Below are 20,995 nucleotides of genomic sequence, written 5' to 3' on the forward strand. Positions count from 1 at the left end.
CCCCTTATTGCAAAATGAAATAACAGAGAATAATAGTTATTTGGTGAGACAGTTTTAGCTGAATCAGTGGCGGTTCTTATCAGCGATGTTACATCTGATTCTGTCACTGTGACCCAAGACAAACAAAGTTACCCTGACCCATCCAATTATTAACCCCTCGTACTCAATGTTAGGCAAAATGTAGCATTAGGAAATAAAAATGTATGTGAAATGTAATAGCAATAAATGTATATATTGTTCTGCTAACGGGGGGGATCTGCTAAATTCAATATTTCATTTTTTTATGTATTTTTACCATAAATTATCCGTGTTGTACAAACAATCAGAGTATTTGGTAACACATTAATTATTTACCAGGGGCAGCGGTTTCCAAAATGACGTGTTCCAGGATATTTGGGTATAAATACCCCGGGCTGTCCGTGGTTTGGTATTCACCATCATCATGAGGGGAATCATCCTAGCGCTGCTGCTCGCACTGGCGAGTGAGTATCCGCTCCCGATATACCTCTATATTATATATTATACAATATATAGTGTATGCTATAAAGTGTAGTATAAAGTGTTTCTTAATATATTTATTATATCTATTAGGCTATTTAAATTAAAGTATTACTATTACATTTACATTACATAGAATTTTCAATTAGAATGTAACATAGATTGTACGTATACATTAAACTGTATATTATATCATTATAGCGTTATCAGTGCAAACTAATGACGTATCTCCCTTTATCTCGTCTCTTACAGGTAGTGATAAATCCGATAACGGTAAGTGTACATACATGGGCCGAGGGATTTCTCTCTGCTGTCACATTCTATGTGACTGCGTATTATTGTCCGTGTGTCATTTGCAATACGCTGAGCGTAACCGGCGAGGAACACGTCATATAAGTGACTGCTCCATCCTAACGGCCTTGTCTCCTTCTCTGACTTTGTAACCAGAAAAAGAACCATTTGAGGGGCAGATTTACTAAAGCTACTACAAATGAAAAGATATTGCGTTGCCCCTAGCAACCAGAGTCTAGCTATCATTTCTAGATTGCATCCTAGAAAATGAAATCTGGTTGCTAAGGTCAACACTACTTGTTTTTGTTAGTAAATTTACCTCTTGGTATGTATGAAGCTTTTGCTGAGGCATAACTGGGTTTAGGCGGGAGATTAATAAACTGTTACTTATCGTGAGGGAAATGTACTAAGTCTTGGAGAGAGATAAAGGGGAAAGAGGTAAAGTACCAGCCAATCATCTCCTGACTGTTATTTTTCAAACACAGCCTGTGACATGACAGTTAGGGGCTGATTGGCTGGTACTTTATCTCTCTCCACTTTATCTCTCTCCACGGCTTAGTACATAGGGCCCCTGTATCTGGTCAGTTTCAGTGTGGTTCATGGGTGGGGTAATTGTATATACCGGCTTTGTGGATGGACAGCAGCTATTACATTACTTTCATCATATGTGTAGTATAAATAAAGAAAACATAGAAATGCGTAAAAAGGGGGAGATGTATCAAACTTTCTAAAGAGGACAAGAGGAGACGTTGCTCATTTTCCAGTACAGTCTATAAAATGGACGTCTCCACCCGCCCTCCTCCTCGATGTATCTCCCCTAAAGCACAGTCAGTACCTAGTGACATAACAGGCAGTTATTACATGGGGTCTGGTACGCCCTTCCACCCCCATATGACTGAAACATGTCAGGCACAAATACCCACAGAGCTGGTGTCCAAGCCTGGGGACTCGCACATACAGAGGAGGCAGCCATTTTGTGGTCTAGGAGATTGCAGCTGACACAGCCATTTTATGGGAGTAACTCATAAGACTGCAACCAAGGCAACTGGTGACATCACTGGATCACAAATATTGGCCACTGGTTATTGCTCATATAAGGTTTATGTACTAAGCCTTGGAAAGAGATAAAGTACCAGCCAATCAGCTCCTGTCATTTTTCAAACGCAGCCTGTAACATGTTAGGAGCTGATTGGCTGTTACTTTATCTCTCTCCAAGGCTTAATGGATAGACCCCATAATGGTCTGTAGTGGTCAGCAGGGCAGGTGTGTAACGAATGCATTGCCCAGGCGTCATCACCTGAGAATAACAGCTTCAGTAAAACACGCTGAGTCCATCCAGTGCATACCTAGAATTATACTAACGCCTTCATTGTACGTTCATTGCAGAGCAACTTTTAAGTCCCACCAAGACCTACTTGTACAATTATGAGGGTCTCGTCGTGAACGGTTTTCCAGACAATGGTTTGTCCAAGGCTGGGCTGAAGATGAACCTTGAAGTTGAGATCAGTGGCTTCGCTCAGAGAACGTATATCCTAAAGGTAATGGCTGTGAATGGGGATGGGGTTACAGCACTAGAACCTGTAGGTAGATATCTCATGGCGAGCCCTGCCGCTTCCGCTAACCTAGTCGCTTTTCCGTGGCTTTCCATGTCACAGAGCAGGGGACACGTTGCACAGTCTGGCCTGACCCCTGTTGTTGGAAGTCAAAGGGGAACAAAGACATTTAAAATTGAAATTTCCTTTTTGGCGGTGGTCTTTTTATGTTCGTGTTTTTTAAGACTTGCATTGGATTATTCTATGTTACAAAGCTGACTGCAGAACAGGGGTGGATGCAGGATTTTCATTGCACGCTGTGTGCATGTCCCAAAGGCCGGATATTAGTATATTAGACAGGTCAGCGAGCCACACTCAGTCTATGGTTGTGGATTTAGCATTGTGTACGTGCTGCGGTATCTCATGTGCCTATAGCACAATAATAAGTTACTCCGTCCTCATATATTTCCTTGTGTAATAACTCCCAGTACTAGGGGGCAGACATGCTTGGCCATCATATACCCCCCCCCCCCTTCCCCCCCCAATGGAACTGGGTACGTCACATCATGGAACCCCATTCTGGCTTTTAGTGATCTCTGTATCACACATAATTAAGATTGACTGTTTAGCTTTTGGGGGGAGGGGGAGGAGGAATAGTGGAAATGATCCCCATTGGATCATTTCCGTTACTGCGCCTGCGCCCAAACTTGTCCCAGAAACTGATCGTATAATTATTTTTTTCCCTAGGTCCAAAGAATTGATGTAAAGGAATATCACGGCCAGTGGCCCAGAGATCCTTTCACTCGATCCCCTAAACTGACCGAAACCATTGCAGATGAGATAAAAAAGCCCTTCAAGTTTGAATACCACGATGGCCGAGTTGGAGACGTATTTGCCGCGGAGGGTGTCTCGAAGACAGTGGTCAATATCATCAGGGGAATTCTCAATCTGCTGCAAGTCCAAGTCAGAAAGTCGCAGACTGTTTATGATCTGGATGAGGTTTGTGTTGTGTGTTTCTAACATCTGACAGATTCAGGGGAGCCCTACATGAATTCTGCAGCCTTTTACGGTCACCAACCTTTGCTATAGTGGCAGAGTATAAGGTCATCTGTGGGCAGCTGGCCAAGGAACCCGTGACATAAATAGCTTTGACAACCTTGGTTAGATGTCCTTTCTATAGATTTCAAAACACTATGGGTTATATTTACTAAAGTGCAGGTTTATAGAAGTGGAGATGTTGCCCATAGCAACCTACCAGGTCTGGCTACTATGGGCAACTTCTCCACTGTCCTCTTTAGAAGGTTTGAACCATCTACCCCATAGTAGAGATGAGTGATTGGAAGAACTATTGCTTAGCGAGGGAGAGGGCAGAGCTGTAGGAAGAGAGGATGAATTTGAAGTGGAGGAAGTCCACCAGAGAGTGCAATTTTCTCCAGAGGCGCTTAGCGGTGCACAAGCATTTTTGCAGGAACCAGGTCAGTTTGGAGTGCCAGGGTTGAGGTTTGGAACGACAGAGGGGGACAGAAGAGATGAGGACAACAGAATCGGAGGTGAGGGTGTTGTTGTAGATGGATGCCACCTAGCTGGGGCAAGCCATGGTGGCTAGGGAAGAGAAGAGAATACTGAGAGAGGAGGACAAGACAACGGGGTCGAGAGACTTGAGACATTTGGTAATGGTGGATTTTGACATGGGGTGAAGTGGAGGAGATGAGAGAGTGAAGGAGAGTAGATTGTGGCCAGAGAGGGGGAAGGGAGAGATGGAGAAGTCAGAGAGAGCACAGAGATGTGGATGAGATTGGCTGGGTTGCGGGTTTGAGGGGATTGGATGGCTATTAGGGGGAGGTGACAGCAAGTGGAAAGGATTGGTATGGGAGAGGGGCAAGGAGCCATAGATGTAGTCAGTAATATTTAGAAAAAGAAAAAGCAACGGCTGAGAGCAGCAAGTCTGTATAATATCCAGGCAGGTAGCTCAGTAAAGGATGTCCAGGTTGTTCATTCAACAGCTGTTTGAGGCGGTGAATTAGGTAACTCACAGTAATGTGATGAAGGCAGCCCTTTTGGAGTAGATATGGAAGATAATTTGTGGTCCTTCTGTTTTCCTCCTGCTTAACTCTGGTGTAACTCTGACTTTCATTATAAAATCTCATAACACTTTAAACTAAAACACTTGACATCTAAACACCATAACATCCTAAATGGCCTAACAGCCTGGGCTATACAGTATGCTTGCAGCACTGAGCACGCCAGGGTAGCCCTAAGTACTGTGTCCCTCTGAGTCTATCACACCACCCAATGCAGTTTTATCCACCATGGTACTAACGCTGTTATTACTTTGTCCCTATACAGGACTGTCTTTCTGGAAGGTGCACAACAAGATACATGATCCAGCAAGATAACCGGAAATCAAATTCCCTCATTCTGATTAAATCCAGGGACCTTTCCAAGTGTGAAGACCGTGCGGTAAAGAGGATAGGGATGACCTTCCTGGAACCCTGCAGAGCATGCCAACAGGTAACTGTGAAGTCACTCAGGCCACCTGTGGCTATTTGTGCCCGTTGGCCTGATCTATGTGTTGGGCAGAATAAAGCTTTGGTCAGTGCTGTACTCATCGGTTGCTTCTTTCTTCAGAAATCCAAGCACCTGCGCGCAATGCTCACAGCCACCTACAGGATAAGAGACAGATCACAAGGGGCCGTCATTGAGGAAGTCAAGGCCAAGGAAGTGTTCCAATACTCCCCATTCTATGAACTTTACGGAGCTGCTGTAACAGAAGTCAGGTAGAGTATATCCCCAAGCGGCCATCTTATCTCCTGGCAATGACATGGAAATCTCTGTTGGGTTTATGATTACAGATGAGTAAATGATCAAATGTAAGGCTAGCTGCCTAACCGGGCAGACAGGGCAGGTGTCTATGGCCTCCTACAGGACGGGGCACTGCCACAATGCACTTCACCAATTGTTCCAGTTCTTTAATGAGCATAAGACATGGCCAACAAGGGAAAGTAAGGCTGTGTTATTTTTCCTTTTATTAGTTGGAGGCATTGGAGGGGGTGTTTATTAGAATTAATTTCATTAATTTACTAAGAACCAATGACATTAATGTGTTACCACCTAATTGATATTCATTGGGTTCCTACAGAATTGATAAACTGCTTTGCCATGAATATTGGTTCAACCCACAGTTTCTGCCTTTGATGTATTGAGGGCAGGCAATTAGTGATGTTTATTATCATGCTTAATCAAGGCCCCAATAATCCTGCAACCTGCTCATAGTTTTAATTATACAGCCAGTGTGGCTCATGCCTTCTGTGATGTCACTAGTCTCCGATGAATATGGTTAGGTTGGACTCAGTGATGTCACTAGTCTCCGATGAATATGGATATTTTGGCCTCAGTGATGTTACTAGTCTCCGATGAGTATGGATAGGTTGGCCTCAGTGATGTCACTAGTCTCCGATGAGTATGGATAGGTTGGACTCAGTGATGTCACTAGTCTCCGATGAATATGGATTGGTTGGCCTCAGTGATGTCACTAGTCTCCGATGAGTATGGATAGGTTGATACTGGTTCAGACCACAGCGTGAGGGTGATGTGTAAGCTTTAAAGCCTAGAAACAGGTCTACTTAAAGTTCAAGATGGTGTCTCAATACTGTACATCTTATATCAGACTGACATCAAACAATAATGGGCCAGGAAATTATAATGATGACTATTTATCATTATCCCCTTATAAGAACAACTCGCGTGCATTTGGTGTTATGTTTATACATTTTCCCGCCCTGTCCCAGACCCAATATTACACATAATAACTCCAACAACGTCTCTTCTCTTCCAGACAAGTCCTCACCTTGAAAGACATAAAATCCAGCAAGGTCAGTGAGCCTCGTGTGCAACTGGAAAACCGCGGTGGAATAAAGTACCGCTTTGGGACTGAGGTCTACCAGATGCCTTTTCACTTACTGAAGTCTAAGAACCTAGAGTCACAGGTGAGAACACATCAGCCATACTGTATAAGAGGCGATATCAGGATAGCCAGGTGGTGCCAACATGGCACGGGCTCTGGTAAGCACTAGGCAATGGGCCTAAGGCAGTGGTTCCCAATCTTTTTTCAATCACGGCGCCCTAGAGTATCAGAATTTTTTTCACGGCACCCCTAGGCCAAAGGTTTCTTATTGAGAAATAAAGAAAAATATTAAATTAAGTAAATTTGTGCTTATATGTCATCATTAGGGTCAGTTGTGTGGTGAGGGACAAGATTTGCTTCTGTTTGTCCACATACTTTATGACTGGCAGCCACCAGCACTGGCTTTGCCTATTACATTGAACATAAATAATTTGAATTGGTCCTGGACCACCAACCCGAGGCACCCCTGCAAGTGTCCTGAGGCACCCCAGGGAGCCACGGCACACAGTTTGGGAACCACTGGCCTAAGGACACCAGAGATTGAGGGGCAGCACTTTCTTTCAAGGGTGGCAGTGGGCGAAAGGTGAAGAGTGGCACAGGGAAGGTCAAATACACAGAAGGGCTGAGTTTAGGGCAAGGCCGGGGAGGGGGGGGGCTTTTAGTTGCCCCACAGCGGTAGAGGAGTCTCCCCAGGCCTGACTGTTCTCACTATTGTTCCTTGTCATTATAACTGTATTTGATGATTTTATAGCATGTTCAATCAATGACAAGTTTGGGTAACAGTGACAGACTAGAGCAATAGATGTCCATCCTGCAGTGTTCCGTCGGTGCCATGGTGTATCATTACCCTGTCCCTCTCCTTCATCAGATTGCAGACACTCTACAGCACCTGGTACAGAACAACCAGCAACAGGTCCAGGCAGAGGCTCCAGCCAAATTCCTACAACTGGTCCAGCTTCTGCGTGACATAGACCCCGAGAACTTCCAAACCTTATTTAAGCAGTATTCGGACAGACCTGTGTACAGGTAAGTGACCCGTGGCGGCTGTAATCTATTTATGGTATGAGATCTGGATCTCTAGAGTAGATCACAAATTAACAAGGACAACTTTATCCCACTTACTATTCTATAAATATATGCAATGGGATATATGTTTGTACCCAATTATGCCCAAATAATTGTTTGACTATATTCCCTGCTGCTGCGTAATGTCGATGAAAGGCACGGAGAGATTCAGCAAGCATTGTAGTGGTTTAAAAAAATACAGTGTCTGACATTGCTATCTATCAATAACTATCGTCAATAACTCAATATACATATAAACTAAACACGACCGTGTTATGTTTTGCAGACAATGGATGACAAAGGCGATCCCTCTCGTCGGATCAGAGGAAGCTCTTAAGGTCATCAAGCATAATATTCCGTACCAGAGCACACAAGAAGCCGCCATGTCTCTTACCCTCGCCATGTACTACACCAGAGCCAGCCAGCGGGCCCTGCAAACTGCAGCTGTGAGTCCAGCTATTACCATCTATTCACATTACTGCACAGAAATCAGTATAAACTCCAGCAAATAATATTTATATAACCTGAGTTGTGATGTCATTGCTTATCATCGGCGAGTTCTGATGTCATCACTTTATTATTGTCTGGGAACAATGTACGTACAGTAAGGAATAACGCAGATCTCAGACATCACCTTGCACTGCCGACAGCGGTATATAAGCTTTTGTGCCGTATCCTTATCATTTAGAGTAGGGATTCTTGTCCTATAGGCACACCAAAACATCATTATGGTCTTTCTGTAATAAAAAGTAAAAAAGCAAAATGGAATTCACATGTGACTGTAAAGAAGCGTCTGCTTCTCTAACTTTATATGTTCAGTCACGATTCTAATTACGCCGTAAAGAGTGCCCATCACCCACCAACACTGGTGGTGGCCATTTTGTGGGCTGTTCCATCACGTCTGAGACCTTAGTGAATTGACAGGCTGCATTCTCAAAATGGCGGGCAACAAAGAGCGTATGCAACCAGTGCACAACAATAACAATATTTCCAAGGTGAACTTACAATAAGTATTTCTTTAAGAGACTGTAAATTTTAGTTGTTATTACAGATTATTATTTTTGTGCAGAACAGAACATTATTTTAAAGCAGTTATTTCAATTCTCTGAAGTAAAAGTTATATCATTTTTTCCCCTCATCAGGATTTATTGATGGATACTAGAGTTCAGAATTCTCCGATCCTGCGCAAGGCAGCCATGTTGTCCTATGGAACAATGGTCAACAAATTCTGTGCAGATGATGAAGTGTGTCCAGAATCAGCTCTGCAGGTGAGCGTATTACGCTATCTTAGGTGGATGGGTGTTGTGCGGCATTATAATGTAACTTATATTGTACACCAAAAGCAATATAATTGGGGGCTTGCTGACAAAATCTAAATGTGAAGTAACCCATAGCAACTAATCAAGAACAAGCTCTGATTGGCTGTTTTGGGTTTCTGCATGTTTCCTCCTCTGACATTTCTGGCATACAGTATGTGGTAAACGCCTTGCTTCACGTTTCAGCCCCTCCATGATTTTGCGGCTGAGGCAGCCAACAAGGCGCGCATTGAGGACATCATTCTGGCTCTGAAGGCTCTGGGTAACGCCGGACAAGTTGCAAGTATCAAGCGCATCCTGAAATTCATACCAGGATTTTCCTCCAGTGCTTCCCAGCTACCAGTCAGGGTCCAGGTCGATGCGGTGATGGCTGTGCGCAATATTGCTAAAGACGATCCCAAGAGAGTAAGTGCCTCGTACAAAGGAGAAATGATGGAGTGCTACAGTCACTGACAATTCCACCTCATACCCTCACACATGGCTTGTTTTCTGTTTACCTGAACCTTAAACAGCGGAATCAAATTAGGCGTAGATTTGCGCTATCTCACCGTGCAGGCTGCGAACGCACGTCCAGCCTGGTACTTTCCAGGACCCCAGCGACATCATACTTATTTCCAGTGATGTGATATATATCCCTAGCTTCTGATTGTGTTCCTAGAGGGATTATCTATAGAAACATAGAATGTGACGGCAGATGAGAACCTCTTGGCCCATCTAGTCTGGCCATGTCCATACACACACTTACCCACTAAGGTTAATTTTTGCAGGGAGACAATTAACCTACCATTATATGTTTGGATTTTGGGAGGAAACCGGAGTACCAGTAGGAACCCCATGCAAGCACAGGGAGAATATACAAACTCCACACAGATAGGCCCATGGTGGGAATCGACCCCTTGACCTCAGTGCTGTGAGGCAGTAATGCTAACCACAATACCATCTGTGCTGCCCGCCTCTGTAAGAATGGCAGGAGATGCCAGGGATTAAGAAATTATAACAACTTTACCAAATGGAGAGTTCTTAACTATGACTTACTAACCCCATTATAGTCTTAGGCAAAGGCTTGTTACCAAACTGATAGTACCATCCATAACATCTTATTATCATCAACTGATTAGGTCCAAGAAATTCTGCTCAGCGTCTTAATGGACCATACCATCCACACCGAAGTCCGAATGATGGCAGCCGCAGTTCTTTTGGAGACCAGACCCCCAGCAGCCACAGTGGCCACCATTGCGCTTGCCATACAGAAAGAGAGCAAGGTTAACCTGCAGCTGGCCAGCTTCGTGTACTCCTATCTGAAGGCCCTGACGCGGACCACTGTGCCCGAGTACCGTGAGCTGTAAGTGTGGAATATCTGGCGCCCGCTGGTGTCCGCCCTTTCTTTTGTTTTGTTTGATTTTTATTTTCATTTTTTACTCATCAAATGTGTTTTTTTCTTCTTTTTTTTCCATTTAGGAACGCAGCCGCCAACATCGCCATAAAGATCTTGAGTCCCGTCCTGGACAAACTGAGCATGCGTTACAGCAAAGTGATTCACATCGACACTTTTAACTGTAAGTGACAACACAGAGGGCCGTTTACAAAACTGGTGCACAGGTGCTATAATCCATAATCATTCCATAAACCCTACAACTTGTATGACTTTACCAGCGCTGTCACATATACAGTATATTACTATATAATAATATAGAATTTGTTCCTACAGACCCCCTGATGTCTGGTGCCTCTGCAAATGTTCTTCTCATGAACAGTCCCACCACCATGCTCCCAGTTGCCGTCATCATTAAAGTCAGAGGCTACATGGCTGGCGCAACCACAGACATTGCTGAGGTAAGGGTGACGCAGCGCACGCTGCCATATGTTCTGCATGCCGTCACACTAGCTCAACGGCCTTAGTCATTTGCATATTTTTGCAGTTTGCTCTACGGGCTGAGGGTCTCCAGGAAGTCCTCAGGAAGCAAAACATTCCCTTTGCTGAATTCTCCATGAAGAAAAACATTGTCAAGATCATCAAAGCGGTGGGTGTCTTATGTTCCCCAAGGTTTGCCTTTGACAATGTCTAATTAATGCCCCGTTAAGGTATTAACGCATCACTCTGGTTTGTTCCATAGCTGGCTGGATTTAAATCTGTTCCATCCGAGTCTCCTCTGTTCTCTGGCAACGTTAAGGTGTTCGGGCAAGAGGTCTACTTCAGCGAGGCCACCCAGGAAACCATCCAGAACTCTGTGAAGGTGATATATAGGGTGTATGTATCTGGCGTATTCAGAAACCGTTCGCCTTGTCCCGGGAGTAACATCTCTGCTGCTCTTCCCTGTATGTAGATGGTGACGGAGCCTACCTCCCAACACTCAGTCATTAAGAAGATCATTAAGGACTTTCTCGGTGGCCTTGTAGGACAATGGGCCCATCCTGCGCTGTTGGCCGAGGCACGGCACATCGTACCCACTTCCATCGGTCTTCCCCTAGAGCTGAGCGTACACTCCGCTGCTATTGGCAATGCTGCATATAACAGTAAGATACGTCTTCCTCCCCTTCCATAAACTTTCGTCTTTTCCTATTTCCATTCTCAAGCGTGAAATCGCCTTCACTGGGGAAACGCCATTTATTTATTACCAGTTATTTATATAGCGCACACATATATCGCATCGCTTTACAGAGAATATGTGGTTAGTTCACAGCAGTCCCTGCCCCATGGAGCTTACACTCTATATTCCCTACCACATACTAGGGATAATTATTTCTCGGGAGCGAGTTATCCTACCAGTATATTTTTGGGTTGTGGGGGGAAACCAGAGTTTATTGGGCGTAAGTAACCATTACTTTTACTACTGTTTCTTGTTCTGATTGTACCTGTTCTTTCCACTTGTTTGGGTTTTTGTAACTGATCAATGAATGATGTGTTACACTTTTCAGTTGAGATGAAAGCCAATCCTTCCCCGTCAAGTGACTTGAGTATTGCTCAGTTGCTGCAATCCAGTATCCAGCTGCGCGCTGATGTCACTCCCAGGTAAGCCACTATATTATGGAGCAGTAGTACGCCGCAGATGTACAGTAGAGAAAGTCTTCTGGGCACGTGGCAGCCGGTGGATTCTGATTTCATTTCCTGCGCAGTTTCCACTAATGTCAGTAACATCAACATTAACAGCCCAAAATAAATATATTTCATTAATTATCATTTTTCATCAATGCATCCGAGTCTAAAGGCTGATTCTTTTGTATTTGCAGTATTTCAGTACATACCGTGGCAACTATGGGTGTAAATACTCATTTAGTACAGTCCGGAATTGAATTCCACGCAAAGTTCCAAGCCGCCACCCCCGCAAAGTTCACAGCGAAAATTGATGCTAAAGAAAGAAACGTCAAGATTGAGAGCTCACCAAGCCAGAAGGAGAACGATATTATAGTGGCAAGGTAATGTGCGCGAGCAACGCGTTTCTTAGTTGTGTGTTATAACATACAGCTATAATACACAATTGTGTCATGTACAGAATGCATGTATTATACAGTAACTTCTCAGATACATTTCATATTGTTGAATGTATTGGGTAGCTATGGATTGATAGAACATGGCAATGTGTGTGCAATGCATTTCACATTGCTACTTGTGATTTATACTTTGTAAGAGCACAACATAAAACTGCTGCAAATCGCGGCAACATTATTTTATTGGTCACACATTCTTCTTCAGAACCCAAGTGTACGCTGTGTCCAGAAACCTGGAAGAATTGGATGCGGCGAAGAAGACGCCAATCGTGCCCAAGGGTGGCGACCAGGACGTCCTAAGGAAACATTTTGAGACATCTGACAAGGCATCGGCAGAAGGCGCCAGCTTGATGGTAGCGTACAGAGAAGCAAAACTGTTCTGCAAAATATTCCCCTCATTCCACGTTCGCCTGTGACATTTTGTGGGTTCTCCATCCTACCCCCGTCACTCCACACAGCAGAAATAATGCAACAGTATCTGCCCAGCTCCAATCACGGGCTATGAATGTCAGCGCTAAATCACAACTTTAAGATTCTATCGCCAAAACTTTGCAACTCTTGGAGAGAGATAAAGTGGCGAGAGATAAAGTAGCAACCAACCAGCTCCTGTCCATTTTCAAACACAGTCTGTAACATGGCAGTTAGGAGCTGATTGGCTGGTACTTTATCTTCGTCCACTTTATCTCTCTCCAAAGATTCTTCTCTTCTCCCATTGTGCCACTATTAAAGCTCATGTAGCGGTCTTCAGGGATAAACTCATCTGTTTGTCCCCAAAGGTCTGTGTGTAGCTTTGCAGTCCGATATAATAGCATCTAAGTGATGCTATTTCTGCACAGAAACGTTTTCTGGTGCATGCATAGGTCCTGTATAGGGGGCATAGCCACATAAGGGGCCCTCCTGCACAAGGGGTGTGGCTGCTTCATCTGAGGGTGTGGCTGTCAGGCTTGGGCATGAAGACGGGTTGCCAAACCATCATCTCTGTACCGCTGAAGTTACGCAAGGTCCATCTCTAGCACTATTCTTAAGGGTTCCTCATTGGCTGCTTGCAATGTTGATATTTTTGTGTATGTGGTCCTCTGGAAGACCTCCCTGAGCACTTCAATACTTTACTGAAGAGTTCTGGAATTAGCAATCATTGGATTATGAACAAATATCCATCTTGGCTGCCCTCAAACAGAAACAGTTGTAGCCTTTATACATTCCTCAGTCCCTATTGTTATAGGGGAAAGTCCACGCCAACTGGCCGGCCAAAAATAATAGCTTTTTTTTTTTAAATTGTATTTTGTCTTTTCAGGAAGGATCTTCAGAAATAGTGGCCAAAAAATACGCTTACCCTGGAGAGACAGGACAACATCAGTATTCACCTTCTAACGCGTTGCGCTTCTGCATCAAGATTCCACATGTCCCCTTCCATGTGTGTCTGAAACACAAATCCCGTAACGCCGCTGGCCGCAAACACAGCTTCTTGTATCAGATCGTGGGCGAGCATGAGGCCAAAGTCACAGCCAAACTAGGTAAATAACTTTCAATAGATTATTTTTTTTTTTTAAAGCTGATGGAATTGCTCGGGGTCCCCAGGTGGTGTAACCTCGGCTCCTTTTGCAGTCACAGGACAGAAGGAAGCACCTATCGAGAAATTCCAACTGGAAATAACAGCCGGGCCCAAGGCTGCTTCAAAAATCATCGCCCTGGCCGACCTAGAGAAAGAAGGCGAACAGCTGGAGGAATCCGAGATCCACAAGCGGCTGAGGACAATCCTTGGAATCGATGAGCACTTGGTGAGCGTTTGCCTTCCAATTTCATTCGGTTGCCCGCGTCCGTGTGGCGCCCTGCCATTGGGTGGCGATTTTGGGTGGTGGCGGTACACCCGGGACAGGCTCGCTGTCTTTATACGTGTTTATTGTGACATTACAGGCCAAGAACCGGACCATGCGAGTATACAAGAAAAATCAACTCAAGGACACCACCGATGTTGTTGCGGCCACGAAGAATAAGAATAAGAAAGACAGCAGCAGCAGCAGTTCCAGCAGCAGTTCCAGCAGCAGCAGCAGCTCCTCAGAGTCTTCAGATTCAAGCTCATCCAGCAGCTCCCAGCAAAATAAGCGACACCGTGACAATGCAAAGGCAGAAAGGAGCCAATCTTGGAAAAACCAGCAGAATAGAGATCAAGACAAGCATAATCAACAAAAATACCAGCAGAGCAGCAGCAGTTCCAGCAGTTCCAGCGACAGTGACAGCAGCAGTTCCAGCAGTTCCAGTGACAACAGCAGTAGTAGCAGCAGCAGCAGCAGCTCAAGCCAGCAACGCAACAAGAACAAACACCAGCAAGACGCTTACGGTCAGAAGAACAAACAGCAGCAAAAGACCCGACACCTGATCAGCGACCAAGACGCTGAAATCTACGAGCTGCGCTTTAAGAGACAGGTATGGATTTTTTTTTTTAACATACTTTGCACTTGGAATAATGTGACAGTGACGCGGTAACCCGCTGCCTCTGGTGTGTAAGGGTGGGGATGTCTGCAATTGCCGCAAGCCGTAAAATACGTCCATAATGAAATATAAGAAGCAAAGAAACAAAACTGCAGAAGAACTTGTGGCCACCGGACAATGCAGAGTCCTCCCATTCACCTGTACCAGGTGAGGAGACACCATACGTCTGCACCATATCTGTGAGTAATGGAGGTATGATGAGTATACACTGAATGCATGGCTAGAATCCATTATACCTTTACATTCCAGCCCCTATCACAATGTGCACCCAGTGACTGAATCTGCGCCACACTCTAAGTCGGCTCCATATTGTTTCCCCCTACAGTCAGTGTGGGGAACTCTGCCCAACATTTCACAGGGGAAGCCGTTTCCGGGAGCAATGTTTAGCAGATTATAGGCATGGTGTTTCCAATGACAGAAAAACTCCGGAGCATTGCAGACAATAGCGGCCATAGCTGTAATCACTCATCTCCTTTCTCCTCTGTTTCAGCGTGTACGGACAGTTTCAGGCCGCGTACAATCATCGCAGTCCAGCTCCAGCTCATCAAGCAGCAGCAGCAGCGGCAGTAGCAGCAGCAGCGCAGCTAATGGAATACCCCATCAACGTGTAAGTCAGGTGGGAGGAGGGCGTAACGTTGCTAGACCATGATCATGGAGACCATCTTCGGCACGGTGGGATTTCTTAGGCTTACCTTGGGGACAGAGCCTGATGAAGACCCCGCGGGGCTCTGAGCAACGTTCTGACTTGGTCTTCCTTTGTCAGTCTCATATACAAGGGGTTAGAACAGTCAGAACCTCACATTGGCTGTAGCATAGGTCCACTAGTAGTCAATATGACACATAAAGTGTGATGCGTATCTCCCGACCCTTCCTGATTCTGGTGGGACAATCACAATTTGAGGGGGGAAACTGTCCCGTCTCACCTCCTGATTTATTAACCAGAACCATAGGGAGGTGTGAACGCGTGTAACACCCACCATACAGAACGACACGATACGTTTATCTAGAGGCCAGTGTGACTAAGCGCGACACACAACGCTCCATGAATACTATATCGAAGCCAGGACCTTTTATCCATATTTATGAAGAAAAAAAAAATGTGTTCTGTTCCAGTAATAGAACATTTTCCTGTCAGCCGCACTGTGATACATCAAATTTTATTTTTAGTCCCGATTCCTTGGAGAAAACAAGTCCCCCAGCTTTGTGGTGACCGCTCAGGCCGTCAGATCCGATAACAAGAAGCAAGGGATCCAGATAATCCTGTATGCCGACTATTATTCATCCAGGCCCAAGGTGCAGGCTTACGCCGTGGACATTACCGGAGAGAGCCGCTGGAGAGCCTGCTTCAATGCACAAGTGGAAAGCCAGCACGAAGCCCAGGTACTGGCGTAACACAACAAGAGTCCGCCAGAGGCCATATTGTATATACCGTATCTATACAGGTCACTGATCGCACAGATACACCTAATGCCATATCTCTTTGTGCTTCAGGCTGATCTGAAATGGGGCCAGAACTGCCAGCAGTACAAAATTTCTGCCTGGGCCGAAACCGGGCGACTGGGTGTCCAGCCGGCGCTGAGGATCAGAGTGAACTGGCCAAGAATCCCATCCAAGCTGAAGTCCGTTGGACAACTGTAAGACAATGGTTTCCCGTTTCTTGAGTCATCTGTATAATACGTAGTCATGTTTTATGTATCAGATGGGATTATATATGGTACCACGTCAATGCTTATATCAGTAATGGCGTGACGAGACCCGCACTTAGAGGTAGAACATATTCACCGACAGGTGTTGTACTGCATAGCACTATCATTTCTCAAATATATTATTATAAAACATAAGGGTTAAATGTATTATTATAATACACGAGTGGTATGAATATATGCCAAATATCCTGCAGTGATGTCATCACTTATATTGTGAGAGTAGTGATGTCACTCCAGTAAAATATAGTTACAGGGAGTAGTGATGGCGGGAGGTGATTTTATAAGCAGTGGGCTCTGGTGACCTGATATCTGCAGAAGGTGAGCGATGATGATGATGATGATGATGATATAATGGCTACGCATTTTGTTATTACAGGGTTGGCTGGTACTTACCCGGAGCTGCCCTTTTGTCAGGATTCTCCCAAAGAGTAAAGAGAAACCCATCAAGACAGGCGCAACTGGTCATGTCCCTCAGCAACCCCCGAACCATGAACGTTGTAGTGAAAATCCCCCAGGTAATGGCTCCATTCACGCCCAAGGTGACATTATACTGAGCCAACGTGACAGGGCTGAGAGACGCCTCAGGGATGTCAGTAAGAGACCCCCGCCGCCTGCTGCCAAGGTCACCCCAACAGATGTCATCTGCAAATTGTTCATGTTTTACTTTGGAAATGTGTGTTTATATTTGTGTGTGTGTGTTACATCGTGTTGCAATGTGTATTATGTGTTATCCTGAATGCAGGCCACCCTCTACTACCAAGCCTTCAATCTCCCCGCTGCAGTCACCGCCGCCTGGTACGCACGCCCGGCTGACATTCAAGTCCCAACCTGGAACGTCTTTGCTGAAATGCCCAACTACATAGCCGACAGAGCTCAAGGTTAGAACGCTGTCTAGTATCTATAGTGGCACACTGATATCTCAGGAAATACCGCCTGGTGCTCTATCTGTCTCCGCTTTATCTCTCTCCACACTTTGATATATCTCCCCCTCTAATGCATTCTAAATATCTACATATCGGCATCACATTCAACTGCCCTCATAATCTCCTTCCGTTTCCCAGGACGCTGCACAATAACCGACAACATGATAACAACATTCAACGATGTGAAATACAATTACACAATGCCCGGCAATTGCTACCACATTCTCGCCCAGGACCGCACCGAAGAGAGTAAGTTCCTGATCTTGGCCAGGAATTCTCTGCAGAACCCGGAATACAAGGACCTTAATATCAAGTTGGGAGAGTTGTAAGTAAAATTCTATATGAATAATCCCTCGTGATGCTATATTTATAATCTGTTACTGCGCGATATTGTATATGCAACGCATTACACCCCGTCTATATTTCTATATAATCGCCATGAATGCTCATTTATTACCATCGTACTTATATATTATTTTATTAGTATTTTAAGCTGGTGATATATTACATTTATATTGTATTATATCAGAGGTTCTCAAACTCGGTCCTCGGGGGCACACACAGTGCATGTTTTGCAGGTCTCCTCACAGAATCACAAGTGAAATAATCAGTTCCACCTGTGTGTGCCCCCCGAGGACCGAGTTTGAGAACCTCTGTATTATATCAATGATGTTATTACAACATTATTTTTTACATCTTATATAAAAACGATATTATATATATTAGTACACTATTGAATAGAAGAGTAAAGGCTGTATTAAATATGGTAGAAGTTATATTCGCCATATGGAACATTATAGCTTCATTATGCTACTGATACTTTAGGATAAAAATACGAAACTATTGTGATAAAACTATTCATCATTCTCTTTGTGAGCGAGATAAATATTCTGTGTTTGCGCGTCCGTCTTTTCCAGTAATATTGAGATGTACACCGAGTCCGGGGAGCCCAAGCTGAGCGTAAATAACATTGAGATTTCCAAGACTAAGCTCCCATATGTATCCAGCCAGGGTAAGTGGCACGCCACGTGGCAACACAGCGTTATGGGGGTCATTCCGAGTTGTTCGCTCGGTAAATTTCTTCGCATCGCAGCGATTTTCCGCTTATTGCGCATGCGCAATGTTCGCACTGCGACTGCGCCAAGTAAATTTGCTATGCAGTTAGGTATTTTACTCACGGCATTACGAGGTTTTTTCATCGTTCTGGTGATCGTAATGTGATTGACAGGAAGTGGGTGTTTCTGGGCGGAAACTGGCCGTTTTATGGGAGTGTGTAAAAAAACGCTGCAGTTTCTGGGAAAAACGCGGGAGTGGCTGGAGAAACGGAGGAGTGTCTGGGCGAACGCTGGGTGTGTTTGTGACGTCAAACCAGGAACGACAAGCACTGAACTGATCGCAGATGCCGAGTAAGTCTCGAGCTACTCAGAAACTGCACAGAGATGTCTTATCACAATATTGCGAATCTTTCGTTCGCAATTTTGATAAGCTAAGATTCACTCCCAGTAGGCGGCGGCTTAGCGTGTGCAAAGCTGCTAAAAGCAGCTTGCGAGCGAACAACTCGGAATGACCCCCTATGCCCGCCCTCACCCTCAGTCACCATGCGCCTCTGACCCGTTGTGTAATCCATTGCAGATCCCAGGGTGTGCATTGACAAGATAGAGGGAAAATATGTCCTATCTGCATCAGAGTTTGGAATTGTGAAGCTGTCTTATGATGGAAAGTCAAGTGAGGTAAATGTACAGCCGCCCGCGCACTGACGGACTTCTAGGGCGTCTGACTGGTCAAATTTTATAGAGCTGGTCCTAGTGCCTGGAACCAGTAGATCACATCGGGGTCCATTATATGTATAAGCCGTTGGGACTATATATTGGCTAATCAAAGTACTCAACAGATATATATATATATTTTAATCGTGCTTTTTGGGTGATCATATATTCTCCGTGTGTAATATGATTGGCGCTATGTAAAATAACCAATAATCATATAAATATTGTGGGTTGCTATGGCGCAAGCAGAGCAGAACCAGAAGTGCGCGAGGTTTAGTGCGCTCCTAATGTCCTACTGGCGATGACGCTAATGCCTTGCTGCTCACCCCAGGTCCTCACCGCAGCATGGATGAGAGGCAAGACCTGTGGTATCTGCGGCTACCATGATGATGAAACAGAACAGGAGTTCAGGATTCCCGACGGATCCCTGGCTAAGGATGAAGGAAGCTTCGGTCACTCCTGGATCCTGGCTGAAGAAGCCTGCACAGGGGGTAAGTGAGGGAGCAACAAATATGGCTGCCAGCCGGAATCGTGCCTGTCGCCCTTTATTACAGGTTAGCTGCTCTTTATATAGATTTCATTGAAAGGCCCAGCGCTCGGCCTATTCTGCATGCGGGTGGAGAAGTTCCTGAGTAGACACATTGGCATTGCCCAAAATATCTAAACATTTTCTTACCTGTCCTAGAAAATTGTAATAATCTGAACAGGACAGTTTTTCTGAATGTCCCTGAGCCCGTGTCATGGCAGGAAATAGGGATTACGTGTGTCTAGCACCCATCCAGAGAGCGCGCATTAGTACACAGGGCTATGTGATGGCACCAGACTTTTCCGTTCTGAAAATACATATCTGCAGATAGTAACCTCACGTGGCCAGTGATTATCTATAGAGCAGGTTAGGAGTGATGAGAGCCCGTGTATATACAGGTATACTGGAAATAGTATGTGCCTTTCTTTTGCAGCCTGTAAACTTACGCAGCGCATGATAAAGGTAGAAAAACCGGAAAACGAGGAGAGCAAATGTTACACCATACACCCTGTCCTGCGTTGTGCTAAGGGCTGCTCAGCAACATCCATCGCCCCAGTCTCTGTCGGCTTCCACTGCGTCTCTACCGGTGAGTCTGCGTCATTGCCTGATGTTAGCGATGTAGAGTATCTATCTATCTATCTATCTATCGATCTATCGATCTATCTATCTATCTATAACAAGGGCGGATAACAGAATACTGTGGATCTGGGACACTGCCCTAGCCCACCTCTGCGTGCTTCGTGCCACGCCAGATAGTAACCCTCTTGTTCCCCTACAGATCTGGATGAAGATCAGGTGCTGACGGACAGACGTGAAGACTTCACAGACAGAGTGGACGCACATACGTCCTGCTCTTGCCATTCCCTCCAGTGCGCAGCTTAATTATCGCCATCGTTCCTGTAGAGGGAACCTCTTGTTTATACCTAGAAATGTTAAAAGTGAAAATAACACAAGAATGAGCTGCAACGACAGCGCCAATCAATCGCATTCTCCAACCAAGTGTATAGTTCTTCACTGTAAACCCTGAAATTTTCAATAAATATATTTGCATCCACAAAATAATCTTCTTTACTGTGTCCTGATTTCTTTCTTTTTACAAATGTGCGCATGATATACTATATATATATATATATATATATATATATATATATATAAATACATAAACTTGAGACTGTGGGGGTCATTCAGAGTTGTTAGCACGCTAATGGGCAAAAGTTTGGGCAGGTGTAACATTGGCAGAGAGAGTTAGATTTGGGTGGGGTGTGTTCTTACCCACCCCTAACCCCTTCCCATGCGTACAGTCCTCTCACCTGCCCCTAATCCCCTTCCACTCCACTTGATGTACAATCCCACTCCACGCCACTCAGGCCTCCACCTGATACACAATTCCAAACTTTGCCACTCAGACCTCCACCTGACGTACAATCTTACCTTGTGCAACTAAGACCTCCACCCAGACCTTTACCTGACATACAATCCCACCCCCTGCCCT

At 44.9% G+C, this 20,995-nt stretch overlaps 1 protein-coding gene across 1 annotated transcript; it reads left to right on the forward strand.

The window, feature by feature from the left end:
* The first annotated feature begins 398 nt into the window (after positions 1–398).
* LOC134957244 (vitellogenin-A2-like) lies at positions 399–20,565 on the forward strand. Its single transcript, XM_063938957.1, has 34 exons — positions 399–482; positions 751–771; positions 2,176–2,327; positions 3,069–3,320; positions 4,668–4,832; positions 4,950–5,098; positions 6,157–6,307; positions 7,094–7,251; positions 7,577–7,736; positions 8,433–8,558; positions 8,793–9,011; positions 9,725–9,948; positions 10,065–10,162; positions 10,315–10,439; positions 10,526–10,627; positions 10,721–10,840; positions 10,931–11,120; positions 11,523–11,616; positions 11,835–12,020; positions 12,298–12,445; positions 13,387–13,606; positions 13,698–13,870; positions 14,007–14,516; positions 15,073–15,189; positions 15,750–15,962; positions 16,074–16,216; positions 16,665–16,803; positions 17,031–17,166; positions 17,350–17,536; positions 18,129–18,223; positions 18,844–18,941; positions 19,309–19,468; positions 19,937–20,089; positions 20,282–20,565. The coding sequence occupies exons 1-34, from the start codon at positions 443–445 to the stop codon at positions 20,383–20,385; spliced, it is 5,328 nt and encodes a 1,775-aa protein (XP_063795027.1). The 5' UTR covers positions 399–442; the 3' UTR covers positions 20,386–20,565.
* Positions 20,566–20,995: the final 430 nt, after the last annotated feature.

Source organism: Pseudophryne corroboree, chromosome 9 (assembly GCF_028390025.1).
Source record: "Pseudophryne corroboree isolate aPseCor3 chromosome 9, aPseCor3.hap2, whole genome shotgun sequence".
Taxonomy (NCBI): Eukaryota; Metazoa; Chordata; class Amphibia; order Anura; family Myobatrachidae; genus Pseudophryne; species Pseudophryne corroboree.